Source organism: Lipotes vexillifer, unplaced genomic scaffold (genome assembly GCF_000442215.2).
Source record: "Lipotes vexillifer unplaced genomic scaffold, Lipotes_vexillifer_v1.1 scaffold1882, whole genome shotgun sequence".
Classification (NCBI taxonomy): domain Eukaryota; kingdom Metazoa; phylum Chordata; class Mammalia; order Artiodactyla; family Lipotidae; genus Lipotes; species Lipotes vexillifer.
Window position 1 is genome coordinate 368,027 of NW_006790422.1, and position 22,474 is coordinate 390,500.

Sequence of the window (22,474 nt, forward strand, 5' to 3'; positions counted from 1 at the left end):
TAAAGGATCAAAATATTCAACTGGCTCAATTATTACACTTTTTAAAAGTTGTATCTTTGGAAGATTTCCATAAATTTCAAGAATTGACAGGGAACTATATTCAATATCCTGAGATAAACCATAACGAAAAAGAATATAAAAAGGAATATATACATATGTATAACTGAATCACTTTGCTATGTAACAGAAATTAACACAACATTGTAAATCAACTATACTCCAATAAGAAAAAGAGAAATGACTCCTCCTTGGAGACTTTATTTTTTAAAGAGGAAATTTACAGTAAAGTTCAAGGTCTTTCATTTAAATCCCTTTAAGAGTCATATCTTTCTGCTGTCAATTCTGATGATCTTTAATGGTTAAAATAATACTATTTTTTCCACCCATCATTCCAAATCCTACCACAGCTAAATAAAATTCTCTTATATAATATTAAATGATTGTCATTTTCTCCTATCAATCTTACAGCTATGGACCCCTTCACGGAGTACTCTTAAAAGAATGTCCACGAGAACAAAGGAGGAAAAAACATTTTAAAATTTCTTTTAATTGGAAAAAAAATATTTGTGAGCCTACCATAATCACAGTCTTGCCTATGAGTTAATATTCCATCCATGAAAACCAGTGTAACAAACAGTATGATAGCTTGTAAATATGAAGCATTCATCTCAAAAGTAATTTTTAAAAATTACAAAACTATGAAAGAATATGAGTATAAAACCCTGAAAGGATGGATGCCCTTTAACCAGAAAGGCACCATGTCAAGTTTAGAATAATTCAAAGTGAAATAAAATAGAATCATTAAATTTTATAACTAGAAGGGAACAAGATTGCCTTAATCTACCTCCCTCCAATGCAAAATTACCTTCAGATTTGGCTGATGGTCCAGCAATGAAGGATTTTTTTTTAAACTATTACACTTTTGTACCATGAACAATATAGCCCATAAAAAGGAATTAAACATAAGTACTATGGCTAACAACTTTTTATCCCCCTTTCCTATTGAACCCTTCTGTCAGAAGGAAAAGTTAAGGTTTTATGAGTAATAAACTTCACTTTTAGATCGTTTTCCTTGCAGCAAGGCTCTTTCTTATAGAAGCCAATGCAGACCACTCTGTAATTACTGTTTATCAGTTAAATTTCTGTCCTTGGAAGAGCACAGTATGAATCTACTCTAGCATCCACCTTCAGACCCTCTATAAGTCTTCTTAAGACTAAACATCACCATATTTCCAAAACCCTATTTTCTGGGCTATTCTCTTAATTCTCACAGTCTGTCAATGCCCTACTAAAAATTGCAATGCCGTAACTGAATATAATATTCCAGATGTCATCTGAAGTGCAGAGTAAAATTGTATTGTTGTCACCCTTTCTCTGGACTTTATATTCCTATCCATTCAGCTTAGGTGTATCAGCACTTTCAGAAGTTCTATCACAATGTTGGTTTTGTTTTATTTTTTTAACATCTTTATTGGAGTATAATTGCTTTACAATGGTGTGTTAGTTTCTGCTTTACAACAAAGTGAATCAGCTATACATATACATATATCCCCATAACTACTCCCTCTTGCGTCCCCCTCCCCCCCTCCCTATCCCACCTCTCTAGGTGGTCACAAAGCACCGAGCTGATCTCCCTATGCTATGCGGCTGCTTCCCACTAGCTATCTATTTTACATTTGGGAGTGTATATATGTCCATGCCACTCTCTCACTTCATCCCAGCTTATCCTTCCCCCTCCCCAGGTCCTCAAGTCCATTCTCTATGTCTGCGTCTTTATTCCTGTCCTGCCCCTGGGTTCTTCAGAACCTTTTTTTTTTTTTTTTTAAGATTCAATATATATGTGTTAGCATACGGTATTTGTTTTTCTCTTTCTGACTTACTTCACTCTGTACAACATTGGTGTATACGACTGCATAACCAAATAAAATCTTTCAGTGTTTTTTATGTAGAATGTTCTCAAATCAGGTCTTAAGTTCATTTATGACTAGGGCAGTGAATGTTTTAGGAAATCGAATTCAGGTTTTATTAATACTGCTATTTTTCTGACATTTGCCAAGTTTATTTGAAATGTCTGGTCCTGTCGACACTTGCAATTAGCAACTCTACTTGTTTACAAAGAAGAGCATAACGTTGTAAAACTTATCTCCAATATGCATGGAGAAAATATAAAGAAATTTCAACATGAAATTTTAAATCCTTAATAACAAAGCTGGATCACTTCATTAGGGGAAGAAACTGAAGCTTGGAAGTTAGCCAAAGGGGGGAAAGCCTATCAAAGACAGAGAAGGAGACTAAACAAAGAATTCTGTTTATCTTGTATGACTTTTTGTTCTACAAACATCTTTAGGAATACTCAAAATATATCTATAGCAGAGTTGGTTGTTTTTCCTGAATGAACATTATTTAATGTATTTCTCACTTCTCTTGGTTAGGGAAGGAAATAAGATAGTAATAGCACCTCCTATGGGTCAAGAAATTAGAGCAAGCAATAAAAGACAACATGTGACATTTTGTATAACCAAGGGACTAGAACCCTATATGAGAATCCCACAGATAAATGGATAATCCACAAATCTCCCGCTAAATCCACACACCATCCACCATCATAATCAAAAATTGACTCTTAAAATCTGATTTGCTTTTCTGTAAATAAACTTCTCTTCTGTCAAAGGAGGCATCATATTACTAAAAAAGAAGCAAATACCTTGCAATTAGTCAATTAAGTATATTAGCAACTTCGTTACTGCAAATCTACTGAGAGAAGTTTAAGTAGATTATAACTGAGTCCAGCCCAGTGTAGGCATAAGAGACTACAGAACTCAATAGAAACTGGGAAGAGGGAAACAAATTAGGGAAAAAAGGACTGTAATTTTCTTCTAAATTAAATAGATGAGAGGCCTGTCCAGAAGTCTAGTAATATGTGGTTATGTAATTAAATCTAAAATAACAGATCTTTGCCCTAAGAGATTAGAAAATAAAGATTTTTATAAATTTATATGCTAGTAATAAGCAGGGCATATTACGATTTGACTGAAATGTTTGATTATGATGTGTATATAATATATACATATATAATGTATATTTAATAAATATATTATCTAATCCCTCATACCAAAGCTATATTTGCATTTAGTTATATTATGAGCTACATTTTATTCATGTATGGATTAAATTAGTTCTATATCAAGATACTGTGGGTACAAGTACATATATGCAGGAATTTTAAAGGCTAGTATGTTCTATGTTACCATTTTATTCCTGAAAATATTGTTTCTTTAGAGCATCAACCTAGAAGTATAAATTTCATCAATGGATGATGACAATGCTTAAATGTAGCCATCATAACCCACAAACAAACAAATAAATAATGCCCTCCATTTCCCGAGTGCACCTCCTTTAGGCACTAGACTCGGCATCTTTAATCTGGAGCCTAACTGTACTTAATAGGATTTTATAAGCTGCATTATAACACCAGTGTTTAAATTTGTAACTCTGAGGCATAATCATGTCTATCAGAAATCCTTTGCTAAACATATATTAGCCATATTCATTGAACAAATATTTATTTTGAATATCTGCTTTGTGGCAAGCCGTATTATACATAATGGGATACTACAGTAAACAAAAAATCACCAAAATCTGTTGGTATGCGTGTCTTCCACACCACACTTGGGCCCCTCATAATATCTCAACCAGGGACTTTCTGGGTGTGCAAGGCTGATAATGACCCCCAAAGTTATGTCCACATCCTAAATCTGGGAACCTGGGAATACCACTTTATATGGATAAAGAGTCTTTGCAGATGTGATTACATTGATGATTTTGAGATGGGGAGATGATCCTGGATTATTTGATGGACCCTAAATACAATCACAAGTATCCTTTCAAGAGAGACAGAGGAAGAAGTTATACACACACACACACACACACACACACACACACACACACACACACACACTCACCTTTAATGCTTAAAAACTCCACACTGGGGCTTCCCTGGTGGCGCAGTGGTTGAGAGTCCGCCTGCCGATGCAGTGGACACGGGTTCGTGCCCCGGTCCGGGAAGATCCCACATGCCGTGGAGCAGCTAGGCCCATGAGCCATGGCCGCTGGGCCTGCACGTCCGGAGCCTGTGCTCCGCAACGGGAGAGGCCACAACAGTGAGAGGCCCGCATACCACCACCCCCCAAAAAAAAACAAAAACAAAACTCCACACTGTTCCTTTAAGTCATATCCTTACATCTCAGGAGGCAAACTCAAATCATTAGAAAATATGTATTTAGAAAAATAGTTTCTCCACATATATTTGCATTTCTTAAATGAAAACTAATGGGAATATGTTTGATTGAATGATATTCCATCAAAGGATTTGACATTAGAAGGCATTTCAGCAAATTAAATATGAATCATAAAATTCTACATACCATGAAGATCAAAAAGTAACTGTTGACATGAGAAGATTGTATCAGGAGAAAAATATTTTATTTGAGCTAATTGGAAGATACAAAAGCAATTTTTAAAAAACTGAGAAAATGATTACAAACCAATTCCATAAATATAGGGAAGGCCTCATCATTCCCAGAATTGATGTGTTCAAACTGAGAGATAAATAACTGGTATTATATTTGGAACAAGGCAAAAGTCCTGTTTCGAGAATCATTGTAATAAAACTAAATAGCAGATGACATCTTGCTATATATAAGACTTTGCAAAGCGTTTTGTGATACATTAGCTCATTTGTTCTTCACAAAGTCATATCAAGTAGGAGACATGGCAGATCTTATGATGTTTGGTTTATACATGATAAAGTTAAGTATTTCAGAAGGCAGCTTGATGTAGGAAAATAACCAATAAATTGGAGTCAGAAAATTTGAATTGAAAACTGTCTCTAGCACATAATAGTGAAATTTTGGACAAGTCTCCTAGCATTTTTTCCTCCTCTCTAAAATGATGTTTTAGGTACTAGTATCTATGTTGCGATGACTGAGGTCAGACAGTGTTAGTCACAGTCACATTGCTAGAAGTGATGAAGAAGAGAATGAAAGCCAGACTTTTCAGTTCCAAGTTAGGAGCCACATCACCATGTCAGGTTGTTTAAAAAAATTACATGTCTTTAAAGAGAATCATAACCTGCTCATTGTATTCTAAAAGCAGCAAAGATAAAAGAATCAAATCCATTTTGGCCTTCTCTAGGAATTCAGCTTATGATAACTTTAGTTAAAATGTGAAATGGCACAAAAGTACATCTGGAAATAGTTTAAACTACTGTATATATATCCTTAGCCATATATCAACAAGTGAACATGATAAAATGCTCTCAAATTAATTATACTGACTATTTTCTTAATGAAGTGCAAAAGTGTTTGCGTAATCTGATTCAATTTATTGAATTAGGTTACAGTTTTATCATTTTGAAAACTGGCTTATTGTTTATATGTCAATTCATTTCCAATAATTAATAGCACAACATACAGCTATAATCAGTTGAAAGCAATCTTCATTTTTAAGGTCCACTAGCATTTGTAGTGTGCAATATTTCTAAAAGCAATATATGACTATGACAGTTTGAACACATATTATAACAGTAGCAATGATATCTCATATCCATAAGTCTTATTCTGCCCAAAAATAAAAATTTATAAAAAGAATTTATTGTCATTAAGCCCTGGAAAGTAAACATGTAATAACCAGATTTTAATGTTCACTACCTCTACTAGGAATATCTATAGAGCGCACATTTATATGAATTTGAATTTGCCAAGCTAAGACTTCTTAAACCTAAGCTATACTTATTTTTTTGTTATCAATTTTATTCTTAAATCCAAAGGAATGAGCATAGAGAGTCAGCAATCATAGTCAGTAACACTTGGATCAGCCTGTTTAATTACGATAATAACACTTTATCTTTGCCTAGCTTCATCATTTACAGAATACTGTTATAAATTGTGTCATTTGACATTCATGGAAATTTAATGAGAAAAATAATTTTGACATAATGAAAAGATTCTTTTTTTATAGATGAAGGAAATAAAGGATCAAAATATTCAACTGGCTCAATTATTACACTTTTTAAAAGTTGTATCTTTGGAAGATTTCCATAAATTTCAAGAATTGACAGGGAACTATATTCAATATCCTGAGATAAACCATAACGAAAAAGAATATAAAAAGGAATATATACATATGTATAACTGAATCACTTTGCTATGTAACAGAAATTAACACAACATTGTAAATCAACTATACTCCAATAAGAAAAAGAGAAATGACTCCTCCTTGGAGACTTTATTTTTTAAAGAGGAAATTTACAGTAAAGTTCAAGGTCTTTCATTTAAATCCCTTTAAGAGTCATATCTTTCTGCTGTCAATTCTGATGATCTTTAATGGTTAAAATAATACTATTTTTTCCACCCATCATTCCAAATCCTACCACAGCTAAATAAAATTCTCTTATATAATATTAAATGATTGTCATTTTCTCCTATCAATCTTACAGCTATGGACCCCTTCACGGAGTACTCTTAAAAGAATGTCCACGAGAACAAAGGAGGAAAAAACATTTTAAAATTTCTTTTAATTGGAAAAAAAATATTTGTGAGCCTACCATAATCACAGTCTTGCCTATGAGTTAATATTCCATCCATGAAAACCAGTGTAACAAACAGTATGATAGCTTGTAAATATGAAGCATTCATCTCAAAAGTAATTTTTAAAAATTACAAAACTATGAAAGAATATGAGTATAAAACCCTGAAAGGATGGATGCCCTTTAACCAGAAAGGCACCATGTCAAGTTTAGAATAATTCAAAGTGAAATAAAATAGAATCATTAAATTTTATAACTAGAAGGGAACAAGATTGCCTTAATCTACCTCCCTCCAATGCAAAATTACCTTCAGATTTGGCTGATGGTCCAGCAATGAAGGATTTTTTTTTAAACTATTACACTTTTGTACCATGAACAATATAGCCCATAAAAAGGAATTAAACATAAGTACTATGGCTAACAACTTTTTATCCCCCTTTCCTATTGAACCCTTCTGTCAGAAGGAAAAGTTAAGGTTTTATGAGTAATAAACTTCACTTTTAGATCGTTTTCCTTGCAGCAAGGCTCTTTCTTATAGAAGCCAATGCAGACCACTCTGTAATTACTGTTTATCAGTTAAATTTCTGTCCTTGGAAGAGCACAGTATGAATCTACTCTAGCATCCACCTTCAGACCCTCTATAAGTCTTCTTAAGACTAAACATCACCATATTTCCAAAACCCTATTTTCTGGGCTATTCTCTTAATTCTCACAGTCTGTCAATGCCCTACTAAAAATTGCAATGCCGTAACTGAATATAATATTCCAGATGTCATCTGAAGTGCAGAGTAAAATTGTATTGTTGTCACCCTTTCTCTGGACTTTATATTCCTATCCATTCAGCTTAGGTGTATCAGCACTTTCAGAAGTTCTATCACAATGTTGGTTTTGTTTTATTTTTTTAACATCTTTATTGGAGTATAATTGCTTTACAATGGTGTGTTAGTTTCTGCTTTACAACAAAGTGAATCAGCTATACATATACATATATCCCCATAACTACTCCCTCTTGCGTCCCCCTCCCACCCTCCCTATCCCACCTCTCTAGGTGGTCACAAAGCACCGAGCTGATCTCCCTATGCTATGCGGCTGCTTCCCACTAGCTATCTATTTTACATTTGGGAGTGTATATATGTCCATGCCACTCTCTCACTTCATCCCAGCTTATCCTTCCCCCTCCCCAGGTCCTCAAGTCCATTCTCTATGTCTGCGTCTTTATTCCTGTCCTGCCCCTGGGTTCTTCAGAACCTTTTTTTTTTTTTTTTTAAGATTCAATATATATGTGTTAGCATACGGTATTTGTTTTTCTCTTTCTGACTTACTTCACTCTGTACAACATTGGTGTATACGACTGCATAACCAAATAAAATCTTTCAGTGTTTTTTATGTAGAATGTTCTCAAATCAGGTCTTAAGTTCATTTATGACTAGGGCAGTGAATGTTTTAGGAAATCGAATTCAGGTTTTATTAATACTGCTATTTTTCTGACATTTGCCAAGTTTATTTGAAATGTCTGGTCCTGTCGACACTTGCAATTAGCAACTCTACTTGTTTACAAAGAAGAGCATAACGTTGTAAAACTTATCTCCAATATGCATGGAGAAAATATAAAGAAATTTCAACATGAAATTTTAAATCCTTAATAACAAAGCTGGATCACTTCATTAGGGGAAGAAACTGAAGCTTGGAAGTTAGCCAAAGGGGGGAAAGCCTATCAAAGACAGAGAAGGAGACTAAACAAAGAATTCTGTTTATCTTGTATGACTTTTTGTTCTACAAACATCTTTAGGAATACTCAAAATATATCTATAGCAGAGTTGGTTGTTTTTCCTGAATGAACATTATTTAATGTATTTCTCACTTCTCTTGGTTAGGGAAGGAAATAAGATAGTAATAGCACCTCCTATGGGTCAAGAAATTAGAGCAAGCAATAAAAGACAACATGTGACATTTTGTATAACCAAGGGACTAGAACCCTATATGAGAATCCCACAGATAAATGGATAATCCACAAATCTCCCGCTAAATCCACACACCATCCACCATCATAATCAAAAATTGACTCTTAAAATCTGATTTGCTTTTCTGTAAATAAACTTCTCTTCTGTCAAAGGAGGCATCATATTACTAAAAAAGAAGCAAATACCTTGCAATTAGTCAATTAAGTATATTAGCAACTTCGTTACTGCAAATCTACTGAGAGAAGTTTAAGTAGATTATAACTGAGTCCAGCCCAGTGTAGGCATAAGAGACTACAGAACTCAATAGAAACTGGGAAGAGGGAAACAAATTAGGGAAAAAAGGACTGTAATTTTCTTCTAAATTAAATAGATGAGAGGCCTGTCCAGAAGTCTAGTAATATGTGGTTATGTAATTAAATCTAAAATAACAGATCTTTGCCCTAAGAGATTAGAAAATAAAGATTTTTATAAATTTATATGCTAGTAATAAGCAGGGCATATTACGATTTGACTGAAATGTTTGATTATGATGTGTATATAATATATACATATATAATGTATATTTAATAAATATATTATCTAATCCCTCATACCAAAGCTATATTTGCATTTAGTTATATTATGAGCTACATTTTATTCATGTATGGATTAAATTAGTTCTATATCAAGATACTGTGGGTACAAGTACATATATGCAGGAATTTTAAAGGCTAGTATGTTCTATGTTACCATTTTATTCCTGAAAATATTGTTTCTTTAGAGCATCAACCTAGAAGTATAAATTTCATCAATGGATGATGACAATGCTTAAATGTAGCCATCATAACCCACAAACAAACAAATAAATAATGCCCTCCATTTCCCGAGTGCACCTCCTTTAGGCACTAGACTCGGCATCTTTAATCTGGAGCCTAACTGTACTTAATAGGATTTTATAAGCTGCATTATAACACCAGTGTTTAAATTTGTAACTCTGAGGCATAATCATGTCTATCAGAAATCCTTTGCTAAACATATATTAGCCATATTCATTGAACAAATATTTATTTTGAATATCTGCTTTGTGGCAAGCCGTATTATACATAATGGGATACTACAGTAAACAAAAAATCACCAAAATCTGTTGGTATGCGTGTCTTCCACACCACACTTGGGCCCCTCATAATATCTCAACCAGGGACTTTCTGGGTGTGCAAGGCTGATAATGACCCCCAAAGTTATGTCCACATCCTAAATCTGGGAACCTGGGAATACCACTTTATATGGATAAAGAGTCTTTGCAGATGTGATTACATTGATGATTTTGAGATGGGGAGATGATCCTGGATTATTTGATGGACCCTAAATACAATCACAAGTATCCTTTCAAGAGAGACAGAGGAAGAAGTTATACACACACACACACACACACACACACACACACACACACACACACACACACACGACAAGGTAGAAATTAGAGCCACAAACCAAGGAAAGCTGGCAGTCTCCAGAAACTCAGAGGCAATGAAACAGATGCTCCCAAAAAGCCTCCAGAGGGAGTGTGGCCCTACCGATAGCTTGGTTTGGCCCAGTGATAGTTGATTTTGAACTTCTCCAGAATTCTGAATTAATTTTTATTTACTTTAGTCACCAAGTATGTGGTAATTTGTTACGGCAGCCACAGGAAGCTAATAGAGTGTTCAATACAAGTTTTAAGACTAAATACATTACATGATGAAGTTTGGTATTAGGCTGGACTTCCAAAATGGGAAAAAGAAGAGATATTACTTAATTTTTCTCTTCAAGAAAAATTTAAAGGGAAACACACATGAAATACTGATAAGCTAAATGCATTACCCTCAAAATGTCCAGTGATTAAACTTTCACAAATATTCCCTACATATGAATTTATGAAAATGCATACTTACACATACTACATAAACTTCAGTGGTTTAAATAGTTTGTATCTTACTTACTCTTTGAGTGAGGCATTCAATAGATTGCTATGTTTTAATTTGTGAGTGAAGATCAATCCATTTGTGACTGTTTTACTTGTGCATTTTTCTGTTATGCTTACTTGTAAGTCTCCCCAGGGAATACAATGCATTTGTTATGATAAACTTCTTAATATGCAAAACATATTTACACACTAATTTTTTCCTCAGAAGTTGAAATGCTTAATGAATTTAAAATATTACAAAGGCTGATACTACAAAAATAGGTAGTTTGGATGTTGTTGTTGGTTAGTTGGTAATATTTAGCAAGAAAAATAAAGAATATAAACTTTGAAAATATGTCTTTGAATTATAAATCCACATGAGAATACTTTCCTATCATCTTTTTTTTTTTTCTTTTTTAAGAAAAGAATGTTTCAATGGGATGAACTCTGGTTAATATTGCCCTGGTCTAGTATTATTTTCAAAATGGTAAAATTGCATTTATAAGTTCTTACCTTTTAAGCATAGTGCATGTGTGTTCACAATTGCTTTCTTTTATTATCCTGAATGCATATTATGTGCCTACGAGGTCACAGTGAGAGAAAAGATGTATCTAAGAAGCAAAACTATGAATCATTCATTCATTTAATTTGAATATATTTGAAAAAATGAGGTAATGGATAACTTTTTTAATGTTAAATGCAAATATTTGAGACTCACTGAGTTACTTCTTAATACTTACATGAAAATTGTATTTCAAAACTAGTTTGCAGTCTACCCTAAAGATAAAATCAGTAAGTTGGCCAAATATGCTATCCAAGTTTCACTCCTGGCACAGGAGGGGAGTATTTAGAATTCTAAATAACCCTTTCCTCAATTGTAAAATACACGTGATTCTATAAAAAGTATGAATGTTATTGGAACTCTGTTGCTAGGATGAATTTATTCCAAACTGGTATTTATTTTCAAAAATGATTTATGACATGTGCTCAGTCCAAATAAATGTAGGGAGCACTACAGGAGGTGTTGTGTTGTGAGACTCGACAAAGAGCCTTCTTTCTTTCATTAACTTCCACTTCTGGTTGCTATGGCATCCAGTGACAACCATAAATTTGGAAATTATCACCATCTGCCCCCGCCCCCTTCTAAGGTTACACACAAGCCCACTTGAACAACCAAAGTGGCAAACAAAAACTCCATAAGCAATCTCAAAGTTTTTTCTTTTCATATTATAGATACCTAAATACATAATCTTAGGGCTGGAAAGACACTTTTTAAAAATATAAAAATAGTCAGAATTTTTTCTGAAAAAAAGATTCCTCAAGGAAAGATTATTATTTAACTCCAGTGTTCAATTGTTGAAAAGAAAAATGAGGGAATGATTAGAAACAAATTGACAGAGTTTTATAAATTGTCAAAATAAATAATTTTTTTCACAGGATCAATTTTTGCAACCTTGAAGGTAAATCTGCATCTTTTATGCTTTTCAAATGGTAATACTTGGAGTACAAAATTACAGTTCAATGTTTATAGGCAGTCGATGATATAAATCTTAGAAAGGATTTGAGATTTGAGGGTGGGTTGTTTTCTTCTTTCTTTGTTTTTCTTTTTATTTTTTGAGATCTATATGTTTGTTTGTTTTGCTAGTTTTATAAAAACGATTTCCAAGTCTTTAAAAGATACTGATATAACTATAGACTCCTGGAAAAAAAATTTTAAACTCAAACTCACAGGTCAAAAATATAGTAGAAATGTCCTCAAACTAGTTTGCTTAATGTCAAAAATGTTGACATATAAGTTCTTCATTGTTTAAAAAAAATAGTACATTTCATCTTTCCCATCTTGTGGGAAAAAAATAACATTTTATTTTTAAAGAAAGTAGCAAATATAAATAAAGTCTTGGGACAAAAAAGTCTATATGTCCATATTGAATTATATTCCCCGAGTAAAATTACTCCTTGGGAGAAAGTGTTACACGCTCTTGAGAACTATAAGATTTCTTTAAGATGATCAAATTTCCAGTTAATGTTTTAAGATAGTGAATGACATTCTCCAAGGGATGAAGATATTATTCTGTATTCTCTAAAATCTAAACATCTCCATCTAGAAAAATTTTGTGTAAAAAGAGCAATCATATTGAATATAGTAAGACAGCACAATTCATGTGCAACAGTCAAATATATGGCAGCTTCAAATCTTTGGACAAATGTATAAAAATTGAATTAAGTGAAATAGGCAAGAGTGAGCTCACACGCCCTGTTTTAAAGACATTCCCTGGGCTCTATAGAGTATTAAACTGTCCAAAAGCCACTTCTTCAAATCTAATCTACTCTACTGTTGAGTCTCCATTTCCTCATCTTTCTCTGGAACATGACTGATGAAGGTCTGTTTCAATGTAATGCTTAATAAGCTTGAGAGAAACCTTGGTTTCTGGGCTCACAACATATCAGGAAGAACAAAAGTTTAAAAAGCATGTATGAAGAGACAGCACAGCAATTGAAATACATGAAATGATCCTGCTTCAAAAATGAATGTCCATAATAATGTGTCAAGTTTAAGCTATCTTCAGTATCTCTGTTCACCAAGCTAGGGAAGTGTGTAAGATATTTCAGAAAGGGATCTATCAAAAATGACTTAATATTTTTTTAACATCTTTATTGGAGTATAAATGCTTTACAATGTTGTGTTAGCTGCTGCTGTATAACAAAGTGAATCAGCTATACATATACATATATCCCCATATCTACTCCCTCTTGTGTCTCCCTCCCACCCTCCCTATCCCACCTCTCTAGGTGGTCACAAAGCACAGAGCTGATCTCCCTGTGCGATGCAGCTGCTTCCCACTAGCTATCTGTTTTCCATTTGGTAGTGTATATATGTCAATGCTACTCTCTCACTTCGTCCCAGCTTACCCTTCCCCCTCCCCATATCCTCAAGTCCATTCTCTACGTATGCATGTTTATTCCTGTCCTGCCCCTAGATTCATCAGAACCTTTTTTTTTTTTTTTAGATTCCATATATATGTGTTAGCATACAGTATTTGTTTTTCTTTTTCTGACTTACTTCACTCTGTATGACAGACTCTAGGTCCATCCACCTCACTACAAATAGCTCAATTTTGTTTCTTTTTGTGGCTGATTAATATTCCATTGTATATATGTGCCACATCTTCTTTATCCATTCATCTGTGGATGGACACTTAGGTTGCTTCCATGTCCTGGCTCTTGTAAATTGTCACTTAATATTTTGATTTTGAGTTTCAGCTTATGATCTCCAGTTGTTTAGAAACTTCACTTACCCCAAAGTTACTTTATGGTCTTAATTATGTGAGGTGCTGCTATTCTTAGATTCTGATGACATCACCTTATCTCACCCTTGCTTAGGTAGTGAAGTATTTATTGTTTTCGCCTTAAAATGTTGGCAGGCAATTTGGAACCAGATCTTTTCTATTTTAATACAAAAACAATCTAGAATACTTTTCACTCAAAATATAACTGTGATTAGTGAGAATCAACACAAACTTATCAAATATAAAATAATGATTGTTAAAATGATTATTTTTTTAAAGCCCCAAAACGTATTCATTGAGAAGTTAAGTCAAAGACTCTTCCGTCTTTCTTCTAGCACACCTGAGTCTTTCAGTCATAAAACATGAAAAGTTAAGATCTTCTTTCCATCTTGACTGTAGTACAAACCCTCCACCCCCACCCCGGCCAAATCTGCAAATCAGGAAATTTTATCTAGTTAAATAAAAACAGTTAAGCCTTAAAAAAACGCTACCTACTCCTTTTCGAAATATCAAATTTGGAATTAGAATTTCAGGCAGTAGGATTCAGTAGCTTGTGAATCATGACTAAAGTAAACGAATAGAAATGATGATACCTGCTCTGTAATTGGGTTGTTTTCAGCTATGGATTTTACTTTTCTGTTTCTCAATTTTTCATCTGCAAACATTAGCATAAAGATACAACTCTTCTTTGGAATGTGAATTATTTACTTTTAAGAACTTTGGTACCTTAAAAAATGTTAAATATATAAAACGAATAACTTCAAATTCAACTCAGTGGGTACTTGATAAAGGTTCACAAAAGTGAACCAACTGTTCAGACGCTGCCACAAAAATAAAGGTGAGTTAAAAGAGCCATTGCTTCCAAGGAGCTTTCAACAAAGTATGGAATGTGAAATAAGATACCCATGATTATATTACAGCCTAGAGAAAGACAATTGTTACAAAAGAAAAAGCAAACATTTATATGGGAATTCAGAGAAAAAAATTAGGACTTTCTCCTTATCTTGCCAGATTATCTTTGCTGTTTCAGTCGTGTGAAATGACAATTACCTGTTTATACATCTATCTCCTCAATAAACTTTCATGATGGCAAGAATTAATAAATACTATATGTTATATAATAATAATATCATTATTATCATAATTTTAATTTGCTCTGAGTCTGGATGAAACATGGAAATTGGGCAGACATGTGTAAGAATATAAAAGAATTAATGAACACATCCAGGTGGTGAAAATCAAATGAGCTGTTTTTGCATGCAGCACATTATGAAAGTTGTTTATGGTATAGAGCTTTTGTGGTCGAGACTATTCTTTTACCTGTACATTTTCAAAATTCTAGTGATAAACATCCTTCAAATGCTTCTAACAGAAATAGTTTGGGAGAAACAGGAGATATTTCTATTTCACATGGTTATAGTCTTTTGTTTGGATGAATGTTAATCTATTTTGTGAGTTTTTGTGGAATGAAATATAAACTTAGAATCCAGAGACCTGAGTTTGAATAACCACTGCCAGTGACCAGCTGATTGACCTTGGGAAAGTTACTGATTCTCTCTGAGCTTCAATTCCTTAACAGGAAAGTAAGGATAAGAATTTGTCATTTGATATTAGCAAGAGGATTAATTAGAATAACTCCTAGCACTGTGTTCAATTAAACTTCTTTAATTTTATTTCAAATAAAGAAATGATGATAATCATAATGCAGTTTTGAAATAAATTCTCATCAGTAACATTATCTTAGTGTGAACAAAATATAACAGATGAGGGTGAATATCTATGGCACTGGCTGATTTTGAATATTTTCGGCATCAATAGGTAGCACTCTTACCTGTTGGTGGGATTATCCCAGGAGACATAAGGCCTGGGACAGAATGTGGCATGATATGAGAGTTCTCTGGGGAGGTGACACTTTGAGTCCTCTTAGGAGGCCTTCCAGGTCTAGAACTGAAACAAACAAATAAAAAATTTTTACAATTAAGCTGTTGTCTTACACATCATTTCAAAGTTGTTTCAAGTGGCAACATGGACTGTAAATAAATTTGTTTCAAGGACAGTTGCTTTTGCAGTTAGATGTAATAGACTTCCATCACTAATTAGATTACATGCTGAATTCATTTTCCTCATTGAAGATCAGCCACTCTTGATGCATAATTCATAGCCTGCACCTCGTTACCTGCTTCTTCATATTAATATCTATACACAGTTTGAATTGCCTCGTTTGCATATGCTAAAGTTCTGCATGCAGCCTTCAGCACGAAAATTATGCACTAACTTGTAATAATTATTACAGTCAGCCTGCTATTGATTTATGAGAATTTTAAAAACCAAATATGTGTAGTACTTGTAATGAATGATATTTTAAGGTTCTTCAGGAAATTAAAAGGCAATGGCTGCCTAAGGAAATGTTCTGCTTGTTTGATTTAATACTACAGTTAGCTGGGAGGTGGAATGAAAGAGTGATTCAGACCTATAGCACATTTTTCGATGATATGTTTTATTACTTCGCACTGCTAGCCTGATATCTAGATGATAGATGACAACACATATCTAATGTGTGAAAAGGTCTTGCAATTTCTTTATTTTTTGTCATTTAAAAGATAAGTCAAGTTATCATTTAACCCTTATTCTATTTAAATGAATAGCCCCACTAGGTTGCCTTTCTTTAAATCTGCTAAAATACATTGGAAAGGCTTAGGATTATTTGTAGAACATCATTTAGAAACTGCCAGTGTAGCATCTTATATCTGCCTTTAGGATAAATAAAAATACTTTGTGTTTCAGCAGTACTACTCCTTTGCTTGCCTATTGTACAATGATAAGTTTTAAAACTATAAAAGCAGAAGGTGAAAAGGATACAAGTATTCACCATCCTTGTATAAGGAAAACATGAAGAATACAGTATTAGCAACTTTTGAAACAAAGATAATTCTCATTGTTGCCACTGTCTGCCTCTGTATCATGAATATACATTTATGAAAGGCTTTCCCATCATTTTTCTGGCCAATATGTGCCAGGACATATCAAAACCTCCAGATACATCCTTAATAAGTTAACATCTCCGTGTCAGCTTCAGCTGAGAGCCTTTGCCTCATCAGAAGATTCAAAGATCCTACCTCTATTATTTAGTGTAAGTAATATATGTAGTCATTTAACAAATATTAGTAAGCTCTTTCTGTTTTCAAAGCAGTGCACCATGGAGGCTAATTTGGGAGAATGGGTTCTTAGTCTTCAGGAACTTATACTCTTGCCAAAGGGACAAATGTGGTGCAGAAAGAACTAGGGTGCAAGCTAGAATGTGCTGTGTCCTAAGCAAGTTGCAACCTGAACACTAATGGGAAGTTAGGCTGGATGATGATATGTTCCCTGTTGGAGATAAGATTTCATGGTCCTGGGAGGTTAGAAGAAAATTCTGAAGGATGGGTTGGACATGGAGAGCAAAAAGAACGGAAGAAAAGCACACTCCAGTGAGAATGTGTGAAAGGAAGTGAAACATGAAAATGTACGAATGTACAAGATTTTTTCCAGTGAGTTGAAACAGGTCAAATAAAATGAGGGGCAGAAATCCATACTGTTAGACTTACTGCCTAGGGCCAGATCCTGGAGGACTTTGAACCAAGAGAAAGTAGATTGTGCATTTGTTTTGCTAACCAGTAAGGACACTGCCCTGTGTATTCTGAAGCATCTCTCTGGCTACTTATTCTTATTCTTCATTATTACTCTTCATCTAAGCTGATTCCTTAACTCCTGTTATTTGCCATAAGACCATCAACAGCCCTCTGATAGTCTCCGATCTCCCTGAGTAATCTCTTTCATAAACATTACTGATATGTTAAGAAATAACAGCTAAATATATTATCTACTGCCTAAAGCTTCCTTCTGGGATTCAGACAGATTAATGCCTGTCTACTGGAAATACATGCTTGGATGTTCTATAATAATCGAAGATTCAGCTTGTCCAAATCTGAATTCAGCATCTTCTCTATTAAAACCTATTTTTCCTTGGTTCAGCAAAATGTCACATAATTAACTAAGCCAAAAATCCAGCACTCAGTTGTCTTTCCCTTCCTTTGTACATTCAAACACCATCCCAATGGAAGATATCTCTCTACCCATTCTTTCTATCCCCACACCTATGTTCCAGACCAATCCCTTTCTTTCTTATTTGATCTACTATCACAGCTCTTCCAAGACCTACCTCCAGCTTTGTCCCACTCTAGAGCCTAGAGTGAAGTCTAGATAACTTTCCATACTGATTTTGGAATGGTTTTTTTAATGCAAATTTAATCATGTTTTCCAACTGCTTAAAGTTATCAATAGTTCCCTAGAGCATTGACACTCCTTAGCATAGTACCAAGGCCTTCCAATACTTGGTCCCTGTCTACTTTTCCAATCTCTTCCTTTTATTCCTACATTCATGGTTTATATTTGGCCCCAATGAATTTATTAACAATGTCCCATGTTGCTTTGGTCTCCTATGACACCACCTTTTGGTCTCCTATTACACTACCTCTATTGCAACCTGCCTCCTTTGCCATCAAAGCCTTTTACTACATTCCATTCTCATCCCCATTTTACCTGACTAAACCTTCATCATCCTTCTAACTAACCACTTCTAGTGAGTATTCCTTCTATGCACTATGACAGCTCATGGTGAGCAACTCTATTATAGCCCTTTCTGCCCTGACTATATTAATCTGCTTATTTGTTTCACTCCCAAGACTATATGGCAGAAAAGTGTATAAAATATGTCTTTTGTCCTTAAAACAGCTCAGTGCCTGGCTCACTGTATGTATTTAAATACATTTTAACCCAACTTATTAAGCCCAATTCTTCAAATTCCTCATCACTTCCAGTAGTCTCCATGTTTCCAGGAAATGAAAAGTGAGATGCAAAGAAAGTTTGGGATTCTGAGTCTAAAGAAGGTAAGTACACATATGAAGCTCAGAGAAAAAGAATACAAGTATTGAGAGATCTCAAGCAAGATGCTGTGGAGAAAGTGGGAAAGGAAAAGGAAGTTAAGATTTGAAAGTTTTAGTTCTTTAATTTGTTTTGCTTTTAAAGAAGGTGAAACTTTAGCAGTACTTTATTACTGAGGCCACAGGAGCTGTCCTCACAGCCCTCACTCTGGAAGCAGAATTCAGGCTCCTAAGTGGGAACACTTTATTTCACACTGTGATTAGAAAAGACCCAGTGGGCTCTTTTTACCCCAGATAGCTCCTGCCCAATCTATCACACTGCCTCCAATTCCACTAATAGAGATTTACTGTTTTTAGTCTTGAAGCTTTAAGATCTTTTAAAGCCTTCCATTAAAATGCAAATACCCTTGGTGGTGGTAGCACCCTAAAGCCATCTACTCACACCCTACTAGGGATTACTTTACTATTAGGGGAGAGTACAATCTTGAGATATCTATGCAAAGAATTGAGAATGAGGGCAGGGGGGGCGCTCCACAGAAAGATTTGGAAGAAAAGCCAAGTCATTTATCCTTTTGCCTAAGAACAAGAGGGAAGCTCTTCTTGGAGTTATACAAGACTTCCTGGTGTAGAGGAAGTTAGGTGGTTTATTTATTAACAAGACTTTCCTCTATCCCTACAAGACCTAAGTTAGGTCCCCTTATTGACAGCCTTGATGTTTTACCCTTACTGCAGTCTTGGTCACTAACTGCTAGAGGGTTTAACTCCAGAAGATCTAGGAAGATAACTTAATTATAAAATACTTGAATATTTAAATTACTTTCAGTAGAGCTTTAGGGAACTTCCAGGAGAAGCTGTGTAGTACCGTGGTCAGAAGCATGGGTTGTACTGTCTTGACACATCTAGCTTTAAATACTGGCTCCACCTCTTTACTAGAAGGTGTGGTCTTGATGAAGCCACCTAATGTCTCTGAATAACTGATTAAATCAAGATTTTTTTTAAAAAGTGGACCTGCTTGCTTTGTTAGAAATAAGTTGTACTTGGAAAGAAAAAGAATAATTTAACTGAAAAGAGGAAGTGAAAGAATTAGCAAAAGCACTTCTTTTGGGAATGATCAGTTGCCTCAACAGCAGACACCTTCAAGCCTCCTTACTACACCAGTAACCCAGCTTTACCCCCAAAGGATCAGAGCAGCTGAACTCTCTTAGCTCTAATCAAAGCAGAAGACCTCACTTAAATAAATTATTACTCTTAATAGCTTGACTGAAATCAAAATTTATAACTTTGGTAATTGTTTGTGGCAAGCTTCACACATGAGCCATAGTGCACCCTTTAGTATTTTCAACCATTTGCATTAAAAGAGCAAAGCAATCACTTAGAGATGGCACACACTTGGCATCTCACAGTGGATACAGTGGATTCTCACACTTGGTAGAAATCCACTCTGGCACATCCTTTCCTGCAGTTCTGATTTTAAAAGATTTCTTTTTCAGACAGATCACTGGGTAGACATCTCTCCTTACTCTACATCATTAAATCAGTCTCAGGCTAATTTCTGTCTCTCTCCCTCAACTGTACGATGTTTACCAACTCTCCCTAGTCCATTTAGTGTGCTTACTCACAGTGAAGTCAAAATCTAACTTAAAGAGGCTAAGTGCATCAAAAGAGAGGCATTTGAAATACTACAGGAAGGTACAGTACATTTTTTTCAACTCCTAACCTCCACAAACACCATCTTCTGTTAACCTCTTCAGTACTTTTGAAGAAATTAAGCCATTCTCCTCCTGAGATTTGGAGCAGAGAGGCCGGTGAAATCCAGAAAGAGATTGTGATGGCTATAAACTGGGAAATGCGAAAGTAGCTGCTAAACAGAAATTTGGGTTCCAAGTCCTACCTGTCTAGAGAAACGAAAGAAGGGTTCCATTCAATCATTCAATTCCTTCAACCATCTGTCTAAAAGAAAGGAGCTACTGTACAGCAAGCAATGAGCTAGATATTAAAGTTGTAAAATACAGACACTCCTTTCTTTGAGGGGGAAGATAAAATTAAATAGCCTGTGGGATAACAATGAAGAAGAAAAACACACGACAGCAAGTGAGCATTGATTTTAGTCTTGGGACACAACAAGCATTTAGGGGTGAAGGAGTCTTGCTCCATTAATCTACAAGAGTTCATTTGCCCTCTCCAATCTATTCACCCCAGGAAAGCGCCAATTGTGTGTTTATATCTTTGCATAATTTTTTCTAGTAAACTTCTTCTACAAAAGCAAACCAAGAAATACGAGAAATATATATATTCACATATATAAGCCATATATATTATTATTATTTCTGACTGAAAAAGTACAATTTGCTTAATGATTTATATACCCACTTGAACACTATGGAGTCACAAAAAGTGGGGATGTTTATGAGTAATTTACGCTAACAGAAAAAAATGCTTATGTTCTAAGTGAAAAAGCAAGATACCAACCTGCACATATGACATACCAGAGCACAAGAGAGAGAAATTAAGTAAAAAATGCAATAAATATGCATATAAAAAAAGAAAGACTAGAAGGAAACATAGTAGACTGTTAGGAGGAATTATCACTGAATGGAGAATTACGGTTTTTCTACATCTGAAGATTTTAGCTTCTCTGTCATAAGCATGTACTACATTTAACATATGAAGACAACTTTTAAAATTAATTTGTTTAACACTTCAGTACTCTGGCCATATATTTCAAATTGTGGACAAATCACGATTCTGGCTAAACTTGATCAGTGCCTGAGAATTACCTCTAGCCATAGCAGAAACCAGATATAATTTATCCTCTTTATCTTTCTCTTTTTTTCCATATCAGTTCTAAAATATCTAATAAAAAGCAGGTGATTATATGTAAAAATATTACCCTTGTGAGAACTATAAAATTAATCTAAAATATGAAAAGTACAAATACTCATTAATATCTTCCAGATCAAATCAACCTCATGAAATAGATCCATCAAAATAAAAGAACACAAAGAACTTCCCAAGATTAATGTATGTATACATTTCACCAAAAGTCATAGCAGATTTATAATACTCAGGTTATAAATGGGTAGTTTTCCCTTAGAAGGATCTTGTTAACTTGCTAGTTGAATCTTTTTTTTTCAGTTTTCTGAAAGGCTGATTAGCCTTTTTTATGATTAGCACTATTTTCCCTTTGCATGAAGTTTTTTTCTACAGTTGGCAAAATTTTGAAAGATACATTATTTTTTGCAATGATGACAAATTTGAGCACTTTCTCAATCTCATATCCCACATTTGTTTAGACACATTTTTGTATTTTCTGTGTAGGTGTGTGTCCCAGATATGTGTACTTCTCAGTACAAATAGGTTATGAACTAACTCATAAAAGAGATGTTTTCCACCATCACCAAAATACCGAGCCCCATGGGGCAAGCACTTGAAATTTCGCCAGCTGTACACTTGGAAAGCATACAGATTACTGGCTCATGAGCACGAAACACACAACATTCCCTCAACTCTTTACATAGCAGGTGTTATAGACTGAATTATATTCCCCCCAAATTCCTATGTTGAAGCCCTAACCCCAATGTGATGGTATTTGGAGATTGGGCCTTTGGTAGGTAATTAGGTTTAGATGAGGACCTATCAGTAAGACCCTCATGAAAGGATTAGTGTTCTTATGAGATGCCAGGGAGCTTGCTTGCTCTCTCTCAGCCCTGTGGAGACACAGTGACAAGGCAGCTGTCTACAACCCATGAAGAGAGCCCTCACCAAAACTGACCATGCTGACACCCGATCTCAGACTGTCA

At 34.6% G+C, this 22,474-nt stretch overlaps 1 protein-coding gene across 1 annotated transcript in view; it reads right to left on the reverse strand.

Moving 5' to 3' along the window:
• LOC103077018 (dachshund homolog 1-like) overlaps positions 1-22,474 on the reverse strand; it is a 325,804-nt gene that overhangs the window by 237,221 nt on the left and 66,109 nt on the right. The window contains 1 exon segment of the mRNA XM_082931307.1: positions 15,587-15,702. Coding sequence (XP_082787433.1) covers positions 15,587-15,702 — 116 coding nt within the window.